The sequence below is a fragment of the Simochromis diagramma genome, unplaced genomic scaffold (genome assembly GCF_900408965.1).
Source record: "Simochromis diagramma unplaced genomic scaffold, fSimDia1.1 OVJJ01000026.1, whole genome shotgun sequence".
NCBI lineage: Eukaryota > Metazoa > Chordata > Actinopteri > Cichliformes > Cichlidae > Simochromis > Simochromis diagramma.
In genome coordinates, this window is record NW_024386985.1 from 4313407 (window position 1) to 4339152 (window position 25746).

The window sequence follows — 25746 nt, forward strand, 5'->3', positions numbered from 1 at the left end:
GCTGAGCCGACCCTAATAATACGCGGATATTTAGAAGAGTTCAAAAGCCAAAAACAAGGTTGAAATCATCTCTTCATTCAAGTCTGTGGCTGTAACCAGAGTGGAAGGTACAATCGTTTGAAATGTTACATGAAAACTGAGTGAAAATGCCACGGTGAATACTTTCGATTAAGTTTACTGCCACCATCGCCATCCAATTTCAGCCCGGTGTTTCAGGAACACCAGTCAAATCTGTGCCCGTAGATCGAGGGACATTCCTCATGAACACAAAGTGAAAGAAAATAAAGAGCTCACTCTTGAGTTAATACATAGAAATCCAATACCTTTATTTTACATTCATACATCTATAACGTTGTACAATAATTTTAATGCAGTTTAAAAAAAAAAAAAAAAAAAAAAAAAAAAAAAAAAAAAATCCAATCCGAAAACAAGTCCTGAAGATTTACAATGATGAGTCTGCCCGTTCAAAGGTTGGTGACGAGCATTTAAAAATATACACTCACACGCTCACACACAAACAGGGATATAGGACAAGTGGCGTCCTTGAGTTGTACCTTAACAGAGCTGGGCTGAATGGAGAGGAATTCAGTCACCATAGAGAAAGGCACATTGAATACACAGTGTATCTACAAAAACAAAAAACCTCGACATTTACACGACTTTTACCGTAGGATCTAGAACAATGAGCAAAACTGTAAACCTTCACTTATGAAAAACAAATCAACCAACAGAAGTCACACCTATACGAATACATTTGAAGCAAAATGTTTTTCTTGGTCGTTACAAAGCAGTATCTTGAAATGCATTTCAACACTTAGATTGGCTCTGCCCGCAGAGAGCAATCCTACGGATATAATTACACAATATGTCACAATATTTATGCAGTTGCCCACTTCGTGCACGCCAGAACCCGACACCGGTTAGAGAGTACCTCATGCACATCCTCAGACAGCAGCAGACATCTGATATGTTTTACACCAAATCCAATTATTTATTTTTTAATTCCCCGCTCACGTGAATATGGCAACTTGACAACATGTACGTACATCTACATAAAAATCATGTATAGACAACTCTATACAGCCGCAAATCCCATTATCTTAAAATATATGTACCACCCGTCAAAATTTTCAATACTTTCAGAAAAGTAAGTTCTCTGATATAAAATACTGTTTTTTTCAAAAAAACTGATTGTTTACATTCCATCCTTCTCAACAAAATAAAGCTTTTTATATACGTACCTTCGAAGCTTAAAAACACTCCCCACATACATATATATATTTATATCTATATAGAAACAATAAAGTGACTAAGACGCCATGTGGCTCTACGTTCACATGTAGTGGAAACCCGTTTAGAATGGCATACGCAGCCAATTTACATGTCTAATAAACACAGTGTGGCACTACAATTTTGGATGATTGTACAAGTTGGGGTTCATAAATGCCAAGGTCAAGATTGCCTCCTTTAAGCTGCTTCCTTCATCTGGCTCAGCATGCTTTCGTCAAGTCAGTGGGCATGTCTACTGTGGACATGCGGTACTGGATCTTTGTGTTAGTGATGGCGCCGTGCTTCTGTCGAAGATGCAGCCGTAGCTGGCTCTTGTGGCGGAAGTGCAAGTTGCATTTTTCACACTGAAAAAGAAAGCGCAGCGGCGTTATTTTCACTCGCTTTGGTTGGACTCGACTCAGGAGGTTCCTAACTTTAAAGTATCATTCTTACATGGTAGGGCTTTTCGCCTGTGTGTATGCGGAGGTGGCTCTTCAGCGTCTGCAGGTGACGGAAGCGGGTTCCACAGATCTCGCATGGGTATGGCTTCTCGCCCGTGTGGATCAGCACATGAGCGCGCAGATGAGCAACCTTGAAGAAAAAAGAAAAAAAAAAAAAAAAAAAAAAAGTGGGAGTGAAACTTAAATTAAACTTTTCAGACATCACATGTTTTATATCAGCACGTCTATGGGCACTCCTGTCGAGCTAAATATGATTACAGCTGCCCATAATTACAGCTCAGATTCGAGCATTAGCACGATTAGCTGATAACACAATAGAGAGGGAAAAATTTTTGTAAGACACTCTTGAGTTTAAAAAAAAAAATAAAAAAAATAATGTAAGGGCATAATTACCTGTACAAAACGAGCTCCACACGTCTCACATTTGTATGGCTTCTCTCCTGAGTGGATGCGAGTGTGAGTCTTGAGGTTAGCTGGTCTGTTGAACTGAGCACCACAGATATTACAGCGATACGGCTTCTCTCCTGAAAACAAGAAGCAGCACTTTAGATTTCAGCAGCCTCTAAAGCCGATGAGTTAGATAAATGAGACTCGTGAATTGCTTTTACCTGTGTGGACAGTCTTGTGGCTGGCCAGGTTGCCCTTGTAGCGGAAAGCAGCCTGGCAGCGGTCGCACTTGTATGGCTTGTCGCTGTGTACTTGAAGCATGTGTTGTTTCAAAGCTTCGTCTTCAGCAAATTTGGAGTCGCATTCGTTACAGAAGAACGTGCCGTTTTCTGTTTAAGAGAAAAATCTGATGTTGACTTGTGCTCCGAAAGCGCTCAGATTCATTTTGGAGGTGAAAAGAAATCCCAAACTCACCACAGCTGGAGTCTGAATATTCTGAATGAAGCTCTGACATTTCCTCTGATAGACGGGACCTGGAGTGGTTGGGACAGACCTCCGAGTGCTGCGGGGACTGGGAGCCACAGGACGAGCATGTGAGGCGGTTCAGGTAGTGTGGAGGGTGGCCATCGCCATTCCTCAGAGACCCCTCAAGCGCACTGCAGACACAAAATCGAAAACTAATCCAGTCAGACATTTCAAATCAGATTCTTCCAACATAAATTTTATTACAAAAATAAAAATCCTACAACTATCCTGCCTGATAATTACAAACACTGAATTTCACTTCATGCCTGTTTTTTCTTATAAGAAAAAGAAATTTTATGTGCTCATAAAGAATCTTAAAATCTGCCCAGTGTGTCATCACCTCAACTATACATTTCCTTGTTTTGTTTAAAGCATGCAGATGTGTACGTGTCAAACAAAAACCCACCTGTTAATGATGTTGTTGAGACGACTAGCCTGGGGTACTGGTAGATCCTCGCTGTTGCTCTTGCTCGTCGTTTGTGGGTCGAGGTTCTCCGAGTCGTTGGGGTGGAGGTAGGGTTGCAGGGCGAGGCGTTGAGGTGAGTGAAGCCCAGGATCCCTTAACCCCACCTTGTCCTCCTTGGCGCTCTGATTCAGCACAATGAACTTGTACTTCTTCCAGTTGCGAGCTTTGGGGTCCTGCGTGCCTTGTGGCGTTTGCGCTCCAGCAGCTTGGGAGAGGCTGGCGTTCTTGCTGCTGCTGGACTCTGTCGGGGAGTTGGGCTGGCAGTCTGATTTGAGGGGGCTCTGCGGGCTGCTCATGAGGCTCTTGCGTCCAGCGGAGATTCCCAGGGGATAGTGCTGATGGATGAGATCTTCCTCGGCCTGAGGAGCGTGCTCTTTGCCCAAGTCTTTCTGGTGCTCAAGGGACAACATGGGAAATGCACGCTTCCTTGTGCTGAAACCGACAGACTGGCTGACCCCCTCGTGGCTCTCTTTCCTCATCTCATCGTCTCTCACTACCTCCCTGGAAGCATAGGTGGTGGAGTGAATGATGCCGGAGTTTGTGCCAATGGCTCTGCTGTAGTCTGCCCTGATGCCGCTGTCATGCGGAGGACAGTGCTTGTGGTGGATGCTGCTCTTTGAGAGGTCAGCAAAAGCATTTTTGGTATCGGCCAGCTTGCAGAGAGGGAAGGGGAATCCTGGCATGGGAAACTGCCCGTAGAGATGGTAGTTGCTGGGGGTGCTGACCCCGCTGAACATGTTTGAACCGTAGGGTCTCCCGTCCCTGAACGGAGCTACGCGGCTGTGCAAACTGTCAACAACATCATGGGCTCTGTAAGCATGGACATCCTGAGGTAAAACCAAGGGACTGACCAGAAACTCGTCTCTAGGCAGCTTGACAGTCGGATCACTGTGAAGAGAACGAGGATGCCGTAAACATGGAGGTATTCATAACCATGGATTTATTCTTATCAGCAATTTAAAAAACACAAACAAAACAAAACTGGCTTCCACCCACCTGGATTTGATGAATCTGTGGCAGGTGTCTACAACGTGGTCCATCTGCAAGTAGATAGCTGTATTCATGATAGCCATGATCAGACTCTCCTTTAGTGTGAGACGGGAGGTGTACATAAACTCTAGCAGGATGGCAAAGCCCTCTGGGTCCACCTTTGGGTCCAGGCTGATAGCACTAAGGTTGCACTTGTGGGAGTCAGTGAAGATAGTGTAAAACAGCCCACTGCAGCAAACGAAAGGAGCAGACATGCAAAGATCAGTCGCTTGTTCAAAAGAAATAGAACGGCACAAACGCCGATTTTAGTTTCACACACCTGCAAGCCATGAGAACGGTCTTGTGTGCACGAAACTGCTGCCTGTTGACCAGGATAGTGACATCTGTGAGGATATCTCTACTGCGCAGCCGGTTCAGGTTGAGCAGAACATCACTTGCATGGCGCGTGAACTGTATGCAGCTGTCTGCTGCGCAAGCCATTTTGTCAAGTTCTGCAAAAAAAAGGGCAAAAGCATAAAGATTATTCTAATTTTTAAAAGATAAAGCAAGTTTAAATAAAATATTCGTGTATTTGGCTGCCGTGCCACAAAGAGTATGTGTGCTTCAAGTAGATGAACTTGGGCTCAAGTTACTGACGATCCTCCGAAGGCAGCACGTACATCACCAGAAGGCGGCGCCATTTATTAAGTAAACACTGTCTAGACATTTAAATTTCTTCTTTGGAGTCATTTCTCTCCCCCTCACTTTCTCTCTCTGAACCTCTGGTTAACAGCTCAATGCAACAAACTCCTTTGCACACGTGAGCATTTTAAGAGCATCCAGACCTCCAGACGATATAAATGTGCACGGTTTAAATACACTCCACAGAAAGAGAAAAGTTCATGTTGGTCATTAAAACTTGTACATTTTAAGACAAACACCTGCGCATTACGCATTAATGAGCTGTAAGATGGGCATTGTGGTCTCAGAGTTGGGGCTCTCCTTCAGCGCATTCGCAGCTGTACAAATAAAGGCGATTAATAAGAAGTTATTACTCTAAACTTTTTGTTGGCACACAAATAACCTCCAAATTTTAAATTCATCCGCAAGATGTCCTCACCATGGCACTTTTTTAAACTCACACCGGTGCAGCTGGGAGGGTAACAAGTGAGAGTTTGACTTGTTTGCTGTGGTAAAACCGGTGAAGCCCCGCAGCGCTGCGCAGCGCATGTCTTTAAGCGCATTTCTGGGTCAATTACTGCACGAGAGCAAAAAACTAACATTTAATTAACTGAAGGAAGAATCGGCTTCACGAGACGGCAGGGGACTCATAACCGGATATTTACTTCAGTGTAACTAGACACGTCCGAAAATAGAACCAGAACAGAATGCACCTTAAAGTGACTGATGGCCAATCATGAAGTACTTTCTTCAGTACTTCCCCCCCCCTCCTCCTGTGAAACAGAAAACCTCCGAGGAGTATCACAGCTTTTAAACTTCATTTCAGTGATAGGATGCGTTTGTATTTATTTTTAAATCTAAAAATATCTATAGTTTTATTTTCATTTCTCGGGTCTCTCGTCTCAGACTGCGCGTAAATTACTGCACAACCGAAACTGCGCACGTCTGGGTGAAAAGCTCTCAACTCGGCGTAGTTTGGTTATCATGCAGCGAGCTGTCACAGTGGAAACATGAGAGACAACTTGTAGCCTCTGCCGCGGAAAAAAACCACACACACACTCAATCGCTCTCTGTCTCTCTCACACTCACACACACACACACACCTTCCAACTCTAATATTTCCGCTCCAGTGTTACGGTAACAGCGGGGCTCGCTGTGCGCAGCTCTTTGCGCTCCATTAGAGCAAATTACGGAGGAAAAAAGAAAAACGCTGAGAACCTGCGGCTGCCACGCTGCCAGCAAAGTTCGTGTGACAGCGCAGCGAGCCCACTCAAAGTGAATCACAGGGCAAGAGCGATCGCAACCGCCCGGACACCTGATTTCACGCGATCTCCGGGCGGCACACGCTCATCCAGCCCCGCCGTAGCTACAGCCTCCTGATAGGACGGGCTGTCAGCGCGAGCGTCGCGAGCCGGAGCTCAGCGGCGGCCGCCGCTCTCAGCCCCGCCGCCTCACTGCGAGCGCGCGACCGGGCTGAGAGCAGCAGCCTCTCGCGCTGTCACAGCCCGTCAAACAGCCCAACAAGCACACAAAGCACCGGCATACATGTCGAAAACAGCAGCAACAAATAACACATAACAACTTCGCGCCAAATTAAAGCAGAAAAAAATAATATGGAATTTAAAAAATCACCTGGTAGCGCTTTCCTAGAAACTTCTTGCATCACCACTTCTAAGAACCCCAGTTCTAAGAATCAGACGAGCACAATTCTCGGAATTTGAGCCCCGGACCGTACCACTCTCCCGGGGCAGGGGAGAGGGACCTCCCGAACTGCGAGTTAAAACAACCCGTTTCCAGAGCAGATATCCCTCCGATTTTCACGCAAGGCGGCTCTAACGGCGAGAAAACTTAAAAGCAGCGTTTAAATAAGCACAAAAATGTGTATAATTTTTTTAAAAATTTGAACATTTAGCAGCCACATCCCCCGCCTTTTGGTTCGATCCGCAGTCACAGGACGTCGAGCAGGCGACGTCACCAGTTCCTTAAACCCGGCCCCCGAAATTCTCAGAACTAATTTATATTCCATGACTTAAGCAGCGCATCGTTTGGCTGCCCGTCGTCGCATTTAACACACAGACCGTACATGTACAGCACACAGACAGCCCTCTTAATTAGGCCCATGCGGACAGGCTCGCTCCTCTGCATGTCCACGGTTCTTTTTTCTTTGTGGTTTCCTGCAGGTTTGCTGTGACCACATAGACGGAGAATACATCGAGTCACCACCGGGGTTTGTTGCAAAAGGAAAGCTTCGATAGATTTATTATTCACAAGTACTGTAGGCAGCCTGTTGAGCAGTGTGGATGCCACTTGTTTTGTTTTTGGGGTGTTTTTTTTTCTTTCAGTTAATCAGATTTTTCACTAGGTAGGTTGAGAGTTTTTCTTGTGATATTCTCATGCGCGCATAGCGGTTTCTTGCACTGCCTCTGCCTTTTGGTTTTTGATTTAAAAGCAGGTGAATCTGAGCGGATTGTCGCTAAAACAGCTGCTAGTAATTGAGAGCTTCGGTAAATGAACTTTGAGATTGTGTAGGAAACTTGCAGAAAGCATGAGGTGAGCTGAGGAAGAAGACTGCACAGGAGTGAATGCATTTATATTTTTAATAACGTTTTTTAAATTATGCGAGGAGGTGAGATGTCAGGCTCATAGGTGGTGTGTTTTTGGCGCTATTATAATGTTATAGACGGGGAACTTGTATTCTGTTTCATGCTGCATGTACTTGTCCTGTTTTTCTGATTGGATTACTGGGATTAATTGGGAAGGGGAGGATGCCTGTCAGGTGATGTGCACACTTTAAATGCAAAGTGAAAGATTCCTGGAAAATTAATTAAATGCATTGCTGTGATTTTCTTCCCCCCACTCTACTTTTTTTTTTTTTAATTTAAGGCATGTGTACTCCCTGTTGCATCATTTCACAGAGTTGGGCAAGAATAAACTCCTCAGCCTACTGGAAGTGTGTTTTACTTGGTGCTTTCCTCTCTGAAACCAGCAGCAGCACTTGGGCGTCTGCGTGAAACTAGAACCAAGTGTGTAGATTTGTTACATCCCTACATCGAGGGTAGAAGTGGTGTGAATTTATGCGCTTATTACTCGCTAATAGTTGGCTTCTGTGTCTCGTTTAGGGGATGCCAATAACTGAAAAGTACTATTCATTTCATGAGTTTGTGGGCTAGCATTTACTGTCAGTGACTCACCCTGGAAACTTTGCTTGTGGTGATTCCAAACCACGGATTCCCCGTCTTTTCTCATCCCGTTCACTCCTTGGCACAGAAGGAGCATTTGCTGAGCTGGAGAATATAACACAAAATAACAGTAATTATTGGAAATATTAGGTCGAATGAATAACAGACTTATGTCTCCTCGAAAGAAGAGACACAAGTCTCCAAGTAATTCACATTTGTGGTTTCTCTTGTGTTTTATGAGATATATAGTGGGTAGCACTGATTAAATATTCAAATAATGCATCTGATCTGCATTTACTGTAAATATTAAAGGGCAAAGAGTGACTGAAGATCCATTTTAGTGGAACATACAGCTGAGTTATGTGGATTTGTATTTAATTTATAAAGCCTTGTAGTCTATCTTTTACATTTTTGTAATTTAATGCATTTGTATAAAATTCAGAGTTATTTTACATGTTTTTTCTAACTGTCCACAGGTCAAATTTTTCTGAGAGAAAATAGTTTTAAAATATCTGACACCACAGATTGCTTTTTCACAGCCCTTTACCTCTGAATTCAGCGAACAACAAACTGCGTTTCCTTTTCTTTTCCTTCTTTCTTTGTTTTTTTATTAACCCTTTGCATGGCGACACACTCTGTAACCATCATTTCCCCGTGGATTGCCCGAGCATCCACCCATCTGGATCCGGCATCCCACTAAAAACACTCCAGGTGTTCACAAACCATTGGGGAAAGGGGGGGGAAAAGTCTCCAAAATAATTAAGACGCGCGCTTTTACAGCAATCTCCGATTCAGCATTGCCAAATAAAGACTATGTTGAGCTCCAAACAAAGAGCAGCGTCAACTTTATTTCAATCCACTTGGGGGATGTTTAAGGCGCTCCAGCACAGTTATGCATAATGCACGGCCATAAACCATCCAGGAGTTCGGAGAGAGATGTGTAATTTACCAAGGCCCCATGCTGTGCCCGGCTATAGAAGGAAGAGATAATTACTGCAAATCCTTGGCAAACTTTTACTCAACCAGTTCCTAGCAAAAATAAATGACCCACTTACAGAGGACAGAGAGACAGTGCTGAGTGGCTGATCAATATGCCCCCGTCTGAACTGATAGAGAGTGTATTATCGCGTTATGAACAGTTTATCGGTTAATCCTTGATCTTCTTTCAGGCTGTACAATTAAACAAGCGTTCGTGACGTCTGGGTCTCGGCTCCTTTGTCTGAGCACCACGCCGTTCAGAGACAATATAAACAGGCTGTGACAGTGATTCAAGTCTGACCGACCGGTAACAGCTGCACATTTAAAAAAAAAATCTTGTACACTTCTGACACAATGTGAAACGTCTCTAAGCCGTATCATTGCCTATACTTGGAGCATGATAGGTCATTGAATAGAAATGCCCACTGACAAAAGCCTGAGGCCCGGAGGTTGCCTCACTTTTTTTTTCATAAACTGCACACTTTTGTCTCGTTTCACAGCAAATTTCTGCCAACTTCAGTGTTCATTGTCAGCAAAGATGTGAGTGTGGAGTTTTGTTCTGAGAGGCATGATGCAACCGCACTGTAACACCAAACAGATAATGCTGTTAGCTACAGAGGTCTTTTTAGTTCCTTTCTTTAAAAGAATTTCTTTTTATATTGTTGAGTTTCACTTTTTTAACTCCATGCATCCCAGAAGCATTTTTTTTTTCTTTCTGCATTTGTCCACAACTAAGTTTCTCTTTGTAAAACACAATCACTACTGCAGGTCTGAATTGTGGCACGACTGCAGCGTGGCAGTAAAAAGGGTTTGTTTTCCACATCTTATTGTATGCATTTGTACGTTTTCCTTGATCCTCCGTTTGATGAGGTGATCGTAAACACACCGTACTGCATGCATGATTTACAGCAACATGAGGTGTAATAAATAAATTCACTTCAAAAGACTTCCTGTGCAGGTAACGATGAGCTCACGTTGCTCAGAATCTTGCCTTTTGCTTTTTTAATTAACAGATGAGTCATATTGTGACGTGAAATCATGTCTGTTTGCAACAATACTGCCGCGTGTGTCTGCACTCACACGCTTGAGTTTGAACGTTGCTTTTTGGTGCCCCTTGACAAGGTTAAACGCACGTGCGCGCACACACACACACACACACAGGAAGATTACCAGCAGCTCAGAATCACAGAGATAAAGAGCTTGCAGACGTTCACATTTATCTAAAAGGAGAACAATTATTATATGTTCATGACAAAAAGCGATCATGACCATTTTTGCAAATGCATTTTATTCAAAGGGTGCTTCCTAAATAGTCATCAGTGTACTTTTTACACTGTTCAACAGAGGTCCCGAAAAGCTTTGAGAAAGATTTTTTTTGTTGTGTTATTTCCAAAACAAAAATATCATTCCACTTGCAAGAAAAGTAAGTTTTGGAGCAAGTTTCTTCAGTGCGCCTATGTGGATAACCTTGAGTTCACTAAGCAAGCTACATGCTAAGGTTATAGTCAGAGCAGAGGCGTGATGGTAGGCCAGAATTCCAATTTAGTCATATCAAAGCATGTAGATTCAGGACTTTCTCAAGGCCAGCTGAGAGGAGCCAGGAATGCAGTCTGCAGAGTCGAACTTGTTGGAATTTTCCACACATACCGAAAACAGTCTCCTGCCAGTGTGCCATCTGCTGGTTGATGGGTCAGTTTCTTCCACGGAACATGAGAATAAATAGTGGAAGCATGCGGCAATCTCTACCATCTTCACTTATCTTCACAATCTGAGGGCTTGCATTTTTTTTTCACACGCCCAGGGCTGCAAAGCGTTCGAGTTCCATGTGCACATGAGGAGTTGTTAAATTTGGAAACAACTTTTGCAGACATTACATTTCAAAGCCTTGTTATGCATCTCCATGTGGATTCAGTTTTGTATTTTAATAGAGGTATCCGCATTCTGACAGGCAGCTTTAGCGCAAGGATTCAAATGGTAAACAAGTGGGTCTTATTTCTTTGCACCACCCTCCGTAATGATCCAATAAGAACCATCTCTCTGAATCGACCCCCCTTTCCTGCTCTACTGTCACAACACCTATTAGTTAGCATCAAGCTGTAGATCTTGGTATGCTGGAAGTGCACTGGAAAATTTTCAAGGCTCCTTTCTCGTATCGCAGCATTTTTGTTTTGTCTGTGTGTTCTGGCATGTGCACTGGATTTATAACCACTGTACTCCCAAACAGATAGATAAAAAAGATCAGCTTTTTGAATGCAAACTGACCTAAACACTGACAAAATGAACAGAAGATCTTCCTGTTAAATACTGACACAACATTTGGCTACTTCTAAGATGTTATCTACTCCATTTTAGGCTTTCTGTTATTTTAATGTTCCCACTATAACCTCAATAAGCAGCTTCTTACTAGAAAAAAAACTATTTGCTGTGCCACGCAATATTGTCAGGTTTTGATCACATTATACTATTATTTTAATGGGCCTGTTATATTTTCAATTGAGTCTTACTGTAAGAAAATTACAGCTATTTGCTCCCTAGAATATGAATCCTGTGGTATCATAATATGTCATTTCTATATTTCTATTATTATCTCAAAAAACGGTTTCTTTCAATAAAACAACGACAGTAATTTGCTGTGTAAAAATGCGAGCTTTAAAGTGCTGCTAGTTGTTGAGTTGCTGTTAAACTCATTTCAATGTTCCAATAAAATTGCTGTAATTTCTTACTGTAAAGTCATGGTTATTTATTATGTACAGTATAATAACATCAGTTGTTTGGTTGTCATTATACAATTATTATAATGCTTATTTAAGGTATGGTAATTTGCTGTATATAACAGAAGCATTACAGTGTAATAGTGTTAGTTATTTGGTTGTTTTTCTTTTGTTCCTGTTCTGATCTCAATAAACTGTTTTTATTTGAACACCTTTTTGGTAATCTGCTGTATAGAATATAAGTTTTACAATTAGTCGAGCTCATGCCAGTCTCACCAGAGAAGAAATGCTGAATTGTAACATAAAAATCTGCACATGCACATAGGTTAATGTTTTCCCCTCAAAGGCATCAAAATGCACAGAATTCCACTGTTTTACATCAATTTAGTTAATTCCACATTAAAATTTAATGTTGCATGGATGAAAAGTAACTTAAGTTTATCTGATTGGGATGCGGTGGGTAGGGAAGCACTGCTGTGCTGCGTCTCTGGAAAACACCTGCTTCTGCAGTTCAGCATATTAATTTCACACTGTGATTGGACATAATTGAGACATTGTTCAGCTCTTTGGTGACACAGTGAGAAAATACAAACACGCTGTCTCAGCTAATGGCAACCAGTGATTTTAGTGTCTCGTGTTAAAAGCGATGCACTGTAAACAGACCTTTGTGAAAATGCCGAGCGCACAGGTTCAGAACGATTAATTCCAACCTTGCTGTTCTCACTGTTTAGGCAACAGAGGTAATATTTGGAGTGTATTTCCACTGTGCTGATGGAATCTTCCCCTGTCAACAGGTTTGCGGGGATGTAAACGGTCCAGGGCTCAAAGCTGCTAAACCAGTTTGAATTCTTGTGAATGTTCTGAATGTTCACTCCCACTGCACAGCGACGCTAAAGCGTTTGTCAAGTAAAAGTAAAACTGAAGGGGAACACTCAGTGGGAGCACTGCTGCAAACATGAGTTTGTAGAAATTCACTCCACACAGATGCAGTCGCAGCAGTGTGTTTTGTTAGCAGGGACTGAGCTCTCACGTCGCCCCCCACTCCTCCCCCATTTAACTGTTGCAGCTCTGCCTTTGCTGGTTTTTCCTCTCTCTTGCCCTCACACTCCATCATTCTGCGGCCCAATTTTGATTTCCACCATATCAAATTCTCACATGTTGCACTGCTTCCACTGCCAGGTCAAAGTAGCCGCCTGTATCCAGTGCCAACTGCTGATACTGGTCTACAGGGCTGGCTAAACAGGAATTACACACACCTAGCTCTAGGCCACAGTTCAACAAGAGCTACGTACAAAGCAGCAACAGTGCACTCAACACATCCAGCACTTCAGCTCCCTGTCTCTGCTGCTTCTGTGCTAGAAAACTCCTAAAATATGAATGCAGTCCTGGGTAAAATTCTTGTTAGACTAATATACATTTTTAACTACCTCAAATCCAGATATGGGAAGTCACTGCAGTTCCAAATATAAAACGCCTTTCGTTATAAACACAGGAGCTTTGACATTAGCCCTCATGTTTTGGTCGAGAGTCCACATCCGCATCCATTGTTGCCAGCCTCTATTTGTATACAGTTATATTTTTATATCAGCTTTTATGTGCTATCCTCCAGTCGAAGCAGTAAATGGATTTAAATCCAATGTGGAAACGTGGGATGAAAGCAATCCTACCAAGCCCCAGAAGTCAGAAAACTCTGGGTGCTGACGTGGATTCAAGTGGAAGATAATTCCAGCATTTAATGTAAATAAAATATCAAGGAAAATATCATGCATAATTTATTAATGCACATTTACATTTCAAATGTTAATATGCAAACAAAGAAAGTGCCATGACTCTCTTTTTTTCCAGGCAAAGCTTAAAAAAGTATGTGCAAGTTTTCTCAAAATGTGTTTCATTTTCTCACGACACTGACTGCCTCATCAGCACCCACACCCAGTTAATATATAAAACTAGACAGCTCTTTATTCTGAATGATTAAAAAAGAAAAAAAAAAGAAAAACTCCCACAGATTATTTTTGCTGGAAAAAAAAAATCTGCTCCAATAAGCGTCACACCTCATTAACCATTTGATCGAGTTCAAAATAAAGGCTCTCTTTTTTTGGCAGTGAATGCATTTTTGATTCAAAGTTAGTAACACTAACATATACTGCATCCCTTTGTGCCTTCATTAAAAGCATCTCCACAGCCCAGGAAATGCCAGGTGGAAGTTCATATTTCGACAGATCCTGCGCTCGACACATTCTTATAATTGTTATCTGCTCTACATCACACACACAGCTACCTTTGATATCTGCTGCACTCTCAGAGATGCTGTGCTCTGCATGCACGGGACCACAAACAGTTCTTAGTACACATCACCACATAACAGAAAATTACATTTTCCAACCAAAGTGTGGATTGCACCGAGCACTAACGTTCTTTTAACTGTAAAACAAAACATTACACCCAAGAGTTTAGCTTTTGCAGAACATAGATTTATCTAAACCACTCACCTTTGTTTTGTTCTGTGTCCTTTGTGCACTCACGAGAAGATTTTTGGAGTCTACACTTGGCATGAAAATCAAAAGTGAATCAAAAAGGTCCCTGAAATTGTTCATATCGCATCTTTGCTCGCGCTAAATGTCTATTTTACATGTTTTTACATATTGCAGATAAAAGCTGTGAGGGCATTATTTATTGGAGTCGGTACTTCCATTTGCTTATCAGATGTCAGTTGTTTTATCATGACCTGCACTCACTGTATGTCCTTTTTTGTTACTTTGCATGGTTGTTCATATTGTGGCTGCGCAGACAATTCAGCAGTATATTGATTTGATCTCAGAGATTAACTGACTGACATGAAAGATATATGGAAATTTATCAATACAGGTGTTAGCAAACAGTTTCTGGCCTTCCTGTCAAAGTGTTTGGCTGTCTGCCATCCTGCTGAGGTATGATGTTCTTACTTTGACTTATGAATGATGAATAAAAGGGAAATAGTTTCAATCAGGTTAGCTCGTCCTACCTCAGAAGCCAAATTAAATACAATTAGAAGATCCAACAAAGGAATTTAGTTTATAATGATAACTTAGCAAATGCTAAAATGCTATTTTATATGCTTGTAATGTTATTTCTTAACCTGTTGGAATATCTTTGTCTCTTGTACGATGGACAAAAGTAAATTAGCATTCAACAGATTCAGAAATTTCAAATACATTTCAACTAATTAAAGGTTTGCTGATAATTTCTTCCCTTTTCAGCAAAGCTACAATCCTCATTCATTAACCAGCAGCAGCACCCAGTTTTTTCTATTTTTTACTCACCTTTTTTCTGCTGGAAGGAGTGAGGCATGATGGGATGTGTAGTGGGAATCAGGTGGCAGCGCTGATTTTTGAACTGCACGCTCAGTTAAGGAACCGGAAGCGCCTCTGCTGTAGCTTTAAGAATTGTTTTCACCAGAGTTTTATTTGTCTGGCAAGTAGCTGGATGATCCGGGATGCTGAGGCAGACCGGTACCAAAGCCTCGCTCCTGAGTCGCAAGCAGCCAAAGCTTGAAGGGATGAAGCTGGAAAAGGGCACCGAAGCGGTGAGTTGTCGGTGATGGAGAAGCTCTGGCGAAGCCTCGTGTCTGTCGTTGTGGAGCAGGATGGGAACGCTTCTGGAAAGGCAGGCACGGCAGCGGGGCTGAAGTGAGTCAAATCGACTGAGCACGCTTCACGTTAGTGAAATGGTCCACAGGGCATCTCTGTGGCTCTCTGAGCTGATAGGCCGCCTGCACTCTAGCGTTCATTGATTGTAGCACTCACAGTCGCTCCACTTTTCCACGAATGCTAAAACCGTGGGGCAGGCTCAGTTTTGAAAAAAAAAAAAAGAGAGAGAGAGAGATTAACAGCCTGTAAAATAATCCCAGTTTTCTATATATATTTCATTTGAATGAAGAGTCTTAAATCCCATTAAGCCATAGCAGCACAAACCATAGACTAGCAGTGCCTTTAACATGGAGGAACTCGGGCCATCTGCCAGATCAGTTTTTCATATAGGGCAATGACACATTGTTTTATAAACAGAGCTTTTATACAACAGACATTTCAGTGTCCCGAGCATTAATCTACCTAAGCTTATCTCAATCCATGGAACTAGATATTGCTCTTTATAACTTGTCTACTGGAGGGGGTGTTATTACATCACACCAGCTGTCACTCCAACACGGCACGCCCAACAGGAAGGTCAGCAATGTTTCAGCAGGAGACAAAATTAGGGAGCAACGCCCTGACAAGAGTAAAAAAAACCCTGATATTCATCCTAAACTGTTTTTTTGTTTGTTTGTTTGTTTTTTGTCATAAGGTGCTAGCAACTAATGTATCTGCATCTCATTAAAATGTAATCATTTGATGGCAGAAGCACAACACAACTGGTGCTTGATGAGGTACTTGTGAGCACGAAATCCATACTGTTAAAAGCATTTTGCCAAATGCATGTGCATCAGTTCTAATCGTACTTGACACCTGATGTTGAACTCAGATTAAATGAATACACATGCTGTCTGTGCAGATAAGCTCACCTCACCGGGTAAGAACTCCCAAAGCTCTTACCATTACCAGCATTACATGCTGCACAGCTTTACTATGTCAGCTGCAGGCAGTGTGTTGGATAGAAATGCTATCATCTTTATGGAAAGGCGTCACGTGGCTACATCAGAATGTGCACTTCTATGAGCAGAAGAAACTAAATATCAGAGAAAAAGCAAAAGATATACTGTATTGGGCGTTTGACAGATCTATCCACGTTCAGTACGTTCATCGCAGCCACGGGATAATCCACTGGATGAGTGGACTAATATTCAGCCAATCCTGCTAAAGCCAAATTAGTCCAACACATTTCCATCATATTTCAGAATAAAGCAGCCCTAACAATCTGAGCTCTTGGGATACTGATGGCAAATGACCGGTGAGCCCTGCAGATCCCTGTGATCCAGGGATAAACTTCCCATGAAGAAGCCTAAGCCTCTTAAGTGATACACAAATGAAAGCCAACAACAGGTCACACCGACTCAGAGGAAAACTTTGATTACTGTACTGTCCTCTTCCTGTCACTGGCAGCCCCAGTGAGGCGGAGAGAACCTGGGCAGCATCGAAGGAACAAAACAATAAAACAACATCAAGACTAACTAAGGTCCAAGCGGTCACCCCCCCTCTTCTTCCACCCTGAGGCTTATAAGAGGATGGCTTCTGTTGAGCAGTGTATGAGTGACCTTAATCATAGGGGATATTTGGGTTTTATTTGGCAGCGATGTAACGCACGCGGTCATCACTGCGTTCGACTGGCAGGCATAAAAAATGAGAGGGGGGCAAGGTCGGTTTGCAAAGTGTAATCCATATCATCCCGTTACAGAGGCTACACATGCCGGCCGCCCCGGGCCAAACAGCATCAAACACATTTTGATGCTGATAATGATGTCGGATTATGCTGTCATCTGATATAATTTCGGCCTGCATCAAATTAACAAAAGAGGGATCAACCGAATTCTTTAAAAGAGGCCTTTTTATGTTGTTGTTGCAACCTTCTAGATGCAAACTTGAATTCATTTCATGTTTATTTTTATCCAGGCAAACTTATACATAACATATTTCTAGCTTGGCCTTTCCCTTGGAAATATAAGATCATCCTCGCCCGCCACAGCATGCCTCGCAGTGATTCTTATCAACACTTTATATGAAATATTTTGACCCTGCTCTGTCTGGAGAAAAAATTTACACCTGCTTTATTTTCCAAAAAAACCCCAATTTAATTAAAACCCTTAGTACTCCGAGAAGAGCAGCTTGAATTTGTAGATAATTACCAAGCCTATCTATCAAGTGTGTCACTGTCATATTAATCATTTTTAACACTTAAAGATCTGAAATGTCTGATCTCCCATAAACGGTCCCCAGCATTGCACCAGTGCAGTTTCCTGGAGCTGTTTCAGGATGTTTGTGTTTCAGATAACCTTTCTAAAGGGAGTCGACTGCAGGTAATTATCACATAAGAGAAGGAAAATACCTGCTTGTCATTTTCTCTTACCTGCTATCACGTTTTTCACATCTGAAATCTAGCTCCACTAGCAAGCAGCCTTTGTTGTGCCGACATGGAGCTTCCATCGCATCCATGGCTGTCGCTATCAGCTGTAATAAAGGTCACAAGAGCCAAATATAGTGCTTTGCATTAGCTGGCATTTATGGAGTGAAGAGAAAATACAGTGAATGACCCACGCAACGTGTGACAGATGATCTGAAGTGACAGTCTGGGATTGTCTTTCTTCATGTAAACACACTTAAAAACAGATGTAACCACACTGTGATCTTCAGTATCAGGGATACAATTTGAGGGATTACCCCTCAATAGCCAAGACTGAGGTATAATTTGTTAGCAGAAACCGAGCCTCATCCCTCAGGAAACATATTAAAGTCATCTGGATAGCTGCTGTATTTATTTTGGGCATTTTCAGTTCAAACTGAAAATCATAATAATAGTTTTAAAGCCAACAAGGAAAAGCTCCTTATGTCCTTCCACCTCAGCTACTCTGCAGTTGAATTGCAGCCCATAGGTAAAGTGTGGAACATCTATGATGTGGATCATTATTGTGGTTTGGGCGGGAAGGGGGTCATACATGTGTGTTTTCTGAAGAAAATCCCTTTTTGATTTGTCAAAATCGCTAAAACTAAAAAGTGACCACAATAGTAAAAAGTAACATGGCCATAACTGTTATTCCAGAAACAAACTTGAAGAAGACACAACTGTAATGTTACCTTTTTACATTAGTATTATTCTAATTTGTGTAGTTTTTTTTTGAAGCTCAAAGTGACCATATTTTTTTTTATAAATAAGCTAGCGCTAACTAGCTAGCATCATTAGCAAGCTGCATTCCTGAACAGCTTACAGGTGCATTGCACAGACACTGATGCTACAAACTAACAGACTGATGAAACAGTATAATTTCACTCACCAAAACTGAAGCACAAATCTCTTACAGGGTCTGTGCCGCACAGCAGACATATAATTTAGCACATAACTGAATAAAAATGCTTCACAAGGCTAAAAGACCAGAAGGCCAAATTTCAGGTTCATTGCTGTTTTTGTTTGGAATCAGAAAGCATAAAACGGACCTTATAAAGTCGAGCCTTTTATGCTAATTGCTATTTTTTAACTGAAATACTGTGCTGCTGATTAGTTTGAATACTTGGTTCATCCTTGTGTGATAGCCAGGCGTTACTGGGCAAGTGGGGGAACCCTTGGATCTGTTGTTGCTGCGCAGCAGGGGAAACTGAATTGCCACAAAATAATTTCTAAAATGTATTTTTTGCTGTGAACTGCAGTGGACCTATTTTCTTTGTGCACAGAAGAGCTGGGTTGCTGATGCTGCTGCACTAACGGTTTGCTGCTCTCTGTGGATTTAACCCGCTGCATTTTACAATATATGTACAGCTGTTACATGACCTATCATGGCTGCTGTCCACCCCTATACTATAAATGTGGAATAAGACCAGTGATACTAAAGAGCATCATCAGATTAATTCAAACTGCTGCCCCTGACCTTGCTTACCATGGATATCACAGCTTAGCCTACTCATACTGCAGTCTTTTAACTGTCCAGGACTCTCAAATGGCCAAAATGATTAACATTTAACTTATTATAAAATAAATTTCACAATCTAATTAACCAGGTAACACCAACACTTTATTATCTACATATTCATTACCTGATTTTATTTATTTATCAAATGCAAGTCAATCAGATGCCCACGCCAGCTCTTTCTGGCCATCTTAATCTTTTTAAACTTAACATTTTAAGTACATTTTTTTAACATGTTTTTTCAAACTGCCTCTAGAAAATTATGTCACGCTGCCAGTTTCTGTTTCTCACAAATTTCATTTTTTTGTCTTTTATCCTCCGTGATTTTCTATCCTATCAGCTTTTCTATTCTTTTACTGTAGACAAACAGCGTATGAATGATTAATGAGACTGTTGCAGTGAGGAAAATGTGAAGCTTTGCAGGGTTTCTGAGTGAACACGATGAACAAACAGTGACGTGTTGTAAGAATACTTTGGTGTATTAAATCCAGCTTTGTCCTGCTTTTGAGGTAAGTGATTACGATCTTTAAGCAGGCCTGAATGTTAACTTCACCTATCCTATTGTTGTTTAGTTTGGATGTTCTGTTGTTTTTACACAATGCCCTCAGATTTTAGGAATCTCCCAGTTACATTCCTACATGTTTGGAGTTTCACAGCACAAAAACAACAGCATCGTTTGTGGGCCGAACATGCTGGATCATCGTTATTACATCTGAGACAATAAGGCATTCCAATCTTTGCAAACTGAGCAGCAAAACAAACCTCCAGCTGCTGAATTCAAAAACTTGGAGCTGCACAGGATGAGCGTATTGGGAGTTGTTTTTGGAACAAGCAGTCGTCTCACTCGTCCGGCCTGTGCGACTTTCTCCTCTGTTTGCTTTTCTTTTCTCTGTGTATTTAGATGTTCATTATACACACATGACACCTCTGCACCTGACAGCCTCCAAACATGCTGGCATGTTGGATGTTGTAACTTTATGCAAAAACAAAAGACTCATTCTTCCTCTTGCAAATTAAAAGCTGTTCATTGGCAAAAAGAAAAAAAAAAGTTTCTCTTGTTCAGTCAAGTGCACGATAATTTTGCTGCTACAGACTTTTTTTGTGTGGCACAACTGATTATTTGTGGTGGCAAACACTTGCTAACTGTCATCACAGATGCAGAATTTCGATACTGTTCAACCTTGCTCCGGCCGTCGTCCTTCTGTGATCAAGCAAGAAACTTGCTTTAAAGCCAAATGCCCTCTATGTACAGAGCAAAAACAGATTAAACACCCCTGCAAATATATCTGATTTTTCTGCCAGAAACAGTTCCGACCACCACCTCCACTTCCTACACTTGTAAATATTTTACCGTTTGGCACGAGTCGCTGCAATAGAAAATCTTTTATATCAACAGTAAGATTGCTCCTTTGTGTGCATGCGTATATTCGTTTATATCTTTGGTTTTTAAAAATCAGTTTTATAATTGTGTGTCACATTGTTACTGACACCATGCTGTAAAAAAATAGGTTTTTGGTTGATAATATCAGCCAGGCATTGTGCTTAACTGCTCTGCTGTGGGTGAGACGCTTAATCGTTTTCAATGGGGTGGGGTGGGGGGGAGAAGCCATGTTAAATGGTAAAAATCTCAAAAAAGATGATTTCGGGATACGACGACAAAATCCGGCTGCTTTAAACGCATTTCAAAGGTGCAGCGTGAGGCTCACAAGTATGCATCATTTATGCTAAAACCTTTGCTGTAGGCAGAGATTTCTCTGTCTGCAATTTTAATACATATTTACATGCTAAAACATAAGAATTAGAATTCATTAGTGTAATCTGAGGTCTGGATCTAGATCGGGAGTTGTTTGATTAGTAGCTTTGGGACATTGTTTTTGTAGTGAGTGTGCCTGTCTCCTACTTTTGTTTTTCCTTATTTGGCATGACTCTGTAATATGGTTGTGCATGAGGACTAATCTCTGCTATCTGAGCTCTAATTAACAGAGCGTGCATAGTTCCCAGACACATTTGTTGTTTTTGTTTCCTTTCTCCAAAGATCTCAGTGCTGTTTTTGTGCACATGCACTCCCTGCCTTCTGATAATGACTGCAGTCGGGAACCAAATGACATTATGTACAAAAACATCACTCCACTCGTGTTGGTTTCACTTGCCAGGATGTAACCTGCATGACCTCATCGTCAGCCTCTAATTCCTGAAAACGAAGCCTTTATGAAACTAGGGGTGCAGCATTTAGATGACAGTTGGTTTCTTGTTTTCTTATTCAGCACGCAGGCGCTAAATAGATCCTTTCACTCACACTTTTTTGAGGAAGTACACGTCGCCCGTGCAGCAGCTGCCTTCGGTATAATGTTTGAGTTTCACCTACTTCAGAGGAAGTGGTGTGGGGGAGAAGACGGTGTTACAACCAGCAGATAAAACAGGATATCCGATGCTGGAACAATTGAAACGCTAAAACTCGACACGAGATTGTTTTCCCTGTTTGTTGTAATTCTTGTCTCTAGTTAAAATGAGTAAAACAGGACCAAGTTGGATCAAAAACTCCAGTCTGATGTGTCTGCTGTGCTGGACTCTGCCTGTGAGCGCGTTTCTTCCCGTATGTTGTGGATAAAATTGAAGCCCATCATGTCTGTGACATGCGTAGCCCCAGTCCCTAAGTGCCAAACATCAAAGAACCCCTGATTTCCTCTAACCAAGCATGTTAATTGGGGTTTGATTGATAACTTGAGTTCACAGGCGATGGCAATGTGTCATCTAAACTGTTCCAGGGTGTCTTTGTGAAATCAGCTTTAAGAGTGGAAGAAGAATTACTGGCGGGCCCATTAAAAAATTGCCAGTGTACACACTTGCAAATAAGCTGTCACACATTACAAATGAGATTACCTTTTGCAGTTTCCCCTGGAAGTTTGAGATGAGTGGATGCACGGGTGAGACACTAAAATAGCTCAAATCGCTTGGTTTTTATCAGCGTGCTCGATCTGCAAGCGCTGTTTATGCTTTCTTCATGCACGCTGAAAAAAGTATACTCACAGCTTGGAGCACAATGTAATCAGTTGCAGTGAAGTAAGAATTATGGGTGGAAAGATAGAGCTCAGAGTGAATGATTCCATTTTGCATTTGGCTTCCACAAAGATTTCTTTTAAATGTTTTCATTACCCCTCCTCGTTGAAATGAATCACCCCATCAGACTTACTTTTAACAGAGATAAGACAAACTATCTGAACGCGCTGGCATGTGCAAACACGACAGATACGCAGCGTCAATATTATGCTCGACAACAGTGCGAAACAGCTCTGAGAACAGAGTCAGGTGAAAAGCAGTTATTGTATTTGCATGCAATCACGAGCATGCAAACTAATTGTCTAGTTTGCATGGCAGAGCTCACTGAGGTCAGACAAAGCTCACATGAAGCGAAGCCTTTGTTGGACGCCTGGCGGCGGCTGGCTCGTGTTGGACATCAGAGGCGGCGGCGGTTCATTTCAGTGAAGCTGAGGATAACGAGTGCTCGGCCATTATGAACTACACAATGCTGGAGTAATATTCAAATAATAGTATTTAATAGAATAGTTTAAAAAAAATGTGGCATGCCATTAGTGACAAAATATCAGTTGGAAGCCTTTTTCGTGGCAGAACAAGAGGACTGGTGCTAATTAAATAATTACATAGGCCCTTATGTGGATCATAACCAGCTTTAAAGATATTAGTTTTTTTAGCAAACCTTTTTTTTAACATTTGGCTGTTATGTACATGTTTTTATGAGTTTGGATAATAATGATGATGATGTCTCATCTCTTTTCATTTTCATATAACTCACTTATCTACATTACTTAACAATAAAAATTTTAGAAAAGGTAAATATAAAAAGGACATTATACAAGGATATTAGAAAGCTTAACAGGGTTTCTCAACGTCAATTCACAAACGCTGTACTGAAGTTGTGTGTTGAAAACCCAGCCTGCCGGGCCAGGTGTCACAGAGAAGCGTAAGTTTAATCAATTACCCAGAATATTATGACACGTAGATACTTCATCACTTGTCTGTCTTTGGATATCAGTACAAACACGCTAATTGAATGATTTAACATCGTAGGGCACCAACAGGGGAAATGCCATGTTATACGCATTTCACTGAGTCACAGTATTGTGAAAGACTTACTTACTTGTGGCATATTTAAATATATTTATAAAAACATGCAACTTTACTTTGCAGCATTAAAATTTTCCTTCTACTTGGACGCTCAAATCCAAAATCAGTATAAAGGTCAAAAGGTCAAATAAAGATAATATAATTAGTAGCCCAGTTTCATCCAACCGGATGGATAGTTTAGGATGAAGGGCCGCTGGAAATTAGCACCCCCCCCCCATTTTGACACATTTGTGATTTCGGTGAAGAACTTTTGTCCTTAGAACTGATCTCAGAGCATATTACGGAAACTAGCCAACCAACAATTTAAGGCTTCAGTTTTTGCTTGAAGCGATCCAAAATTAGTGAAATTTGGTTATTTTAATTTCAGCATTGGCACGCTGGTTAGCACAGTAGCCTCATAGCAAGAAGGTCCTGAGTTCAGTTCCACCATCAGGCCGGGGTCTTCTGTGTGGAGTTTGCGTGTTTTCCCCTGTGTTTGCGTGGGTTCTCTCCAGGAACTCTGGCTTCCTCCCACAGTCCAAAGACATGCAGTTAGTGGGGATAGGTTAATTGAAATCTCTAAATTGCCCATAGGTGTGAATGTGAGCGCAAATTATTGTCTATGTCTATGTGTTAGCCCTGCGACAGACTGTTGACCTGTCCACGGTGTACCCCGCCTATTGCCCCGCAACCCTGAAAATGGATAAGGAGAAGTGAATGGATGTATATTTCAGATGCATTTTAGCCATAGACCCTATAGACAGATATATATTTGGATATAAAGAAAATTCTGGAAATGTTGTCAAATAAGCAACAAAAAAGGCTTCAAAGCTTTCAGTGTTTCAATGTTTTATTGAGAACAATAGGTCAAATGACTTTTTGTAATATGAAAGAGGTTACCATTAGGAGATCACAGTGCAAAGAATAACTTAATATTTCCATATTAAGGAAAAATATTTCAAAGGAAAAATAGTAAAGCTTTCTCTCAGGGTCACAAGTTAATGTTACTGAACATATTTGGCAGGTTAGTTAAATCTTGTAAAATAGATTTTGATAGTCATGGGACTTCCTGGTGAAATAAAGGTCATGAATTAAAAAAAAGGTCTTCCAGTAACTTCAAAACAATGCACTGTAACCACATTCACTGTTGTATGTTATACTGTATACCATAACAGCTGCTGTTGTTATAGTATACACTATAACAAAGGGCCTGTTGCAAATGCTTCACATGCACAAAATCACAAATATATGTTTGAGTATATATTCTATTCTGTTATTACAATGACACTATAAAAATGGGATTTTTTTTAAAAACACTAGTATTGAACAGAAGCATCTTTAATGCCACTGTTGAACTACATTAACATAAACTGTGTAGGATTTATACTCATTAGCTTTGTGTGAGCTTTTACAGGTATTTACATTTACAGGTAATTATTTCTGTCAGTGTAAACTGGTTTTAGTCACATGCTTCATATCTTAGTATCAATATGACAGTGGCCAAAAACACATGTGCGCTACTGTGTAAACAACAGTCTGAACAGACTGAACACAGAAGTCATGAAGTAGCTATGAAACAATTACTCAAACTGCTCACTGTGTGACACAATCAGAGCAAGCACTGAGGCCTTTTTAACGTATGCAGACTACAACCCAAAATGCACTGGTTCAATCTTCTGCTGTCACTCGTCGATAAATAATATTTCTTCATACATCAGTAATATTTATTCTAATAGTTAAGAAAAGAGTCGCCGAAAATAACGAGCGCTGGCTCATTCTCATGGTTCCAGAAGGCAGACGGTGCGTGACAGGACATGCGAGCACTGCAGCATGCAACACGCAGAGTTTGAATTTGAATCTGTTCAGATTATAAAATGTACCAATTCACACCTCACTGGTTGAATGCTCTAAGTTAAGACTGATACTTGCTGAGCTTCTTTCTTTTTAATCAGCACCTTGAATTTGCAAAGTCATTTGTCCGCTAGTCTTTAGCAGGTACCTTAACAAAACCTTTTGGAAGTTACGGCTTGTGAGACAAGCAGAAAGTCTCCTGTTAAGACCAGCTAGACACAGTGCTGCACAGTTTATTGCATGGCTGTTAAAAATAGATTGTATTTCAGACATGGGAAGAATATGGGAAACATATATGCCATAAATATGCACAACATCATGTAAAAGTCAAATTATTGGAGATTATGTATCGGAATTTCGGGAGCGGGACCACGCCTCCAAACACGCTCCTTCCGGTTGTCATCTATATAGGTTCCCCCCCAGTTCTGCAAACTGTTCATTTTCGTTTACGTGCCCCACCCTCCCTCCCTCCTTGCTCTCAATTCTTTAACTTCTTCACTCCTATTTAGTACATGGGGATCTGCCAGGCCCGGGAGCCGTCGCCAGTCCTCTTCGAGGCCTT

The 25746-nt window shown here is 41.4% G+C and overlaps 1 protein-coding gene across 3 annotated transcripts; it reads right to left on the reverse strand.

The window, feature by feature from the left end:
* Positions 1-403: 403 nt before the first annotated feature.
* Positions 404-15649, reverse strand: bcl6aa (BCL6A transcription repressor a). Of its 3 annotated transcripts, none has more exons than XM_040040073.1 (10): positions 14926-15649; positions 7950-8042; positions 4418-4589; positions 4105-4326; positions 3049-3996; positions 2592-2773; positions 2339-2506; positions 2124-2254; positions 1723-1860; positions 404-1634 (listed from the first exon to the last, which is right to left on the reverse strand). In XM_040040073.1, the coding sequence occupies exons 1-10, from the start codon at positions 14951-14953 to the stop codon at positions 1491-1493; spliced, it is 2226 nt and encodes a 741-aa protein (XP_039896007.1). In that variant the 5' UTR covers positions 14954-15649; the 3' UTR covers positions 404-1490. The 3 variants fall into 3 exon arrangements, with proteins under 3 accessions (XP_039896007.1, XP_039896008.1, XP_039896009.1); XM_040040074.1 differs by lacking the exon at positions 14926-15649 and adding an exon at positions 14116-14132; XM_040040075.1 differs by lacking the exons at positions 7950-8042; positions 14926-15649 and adding an exon at positions 6391-6596.
* Positions 15650-25746: the final 10097 nt, after the last annotated feature.

What these genes read in the sequence shown, in the direction of transcription:
- bcl6aa (XM_040040073.1), bottom strand. Translation starts at nt 14,953, where the DNA reads ATGCCTCACTCCTTCCAGCAGAAAAAAG. An exon ending in CCACAAGACTGTCCACACAG is followed by an intron (nt 2,255 to 2,338) that starts GTAAAAGCAATT and finishes TCTTGTTTTCAG; the next exon opens with GAGAGAAGCCGTATCGCTGT. An exon ending in GTGGAGCTCGTTTTGTACAG is followed by an intron (nt 1,861 to 2,123) that starts GTAATTATGCCC and finishes TTTTTCTTCAAG; the next exon opens with GTTGCTCATCTGCGCGCTCA.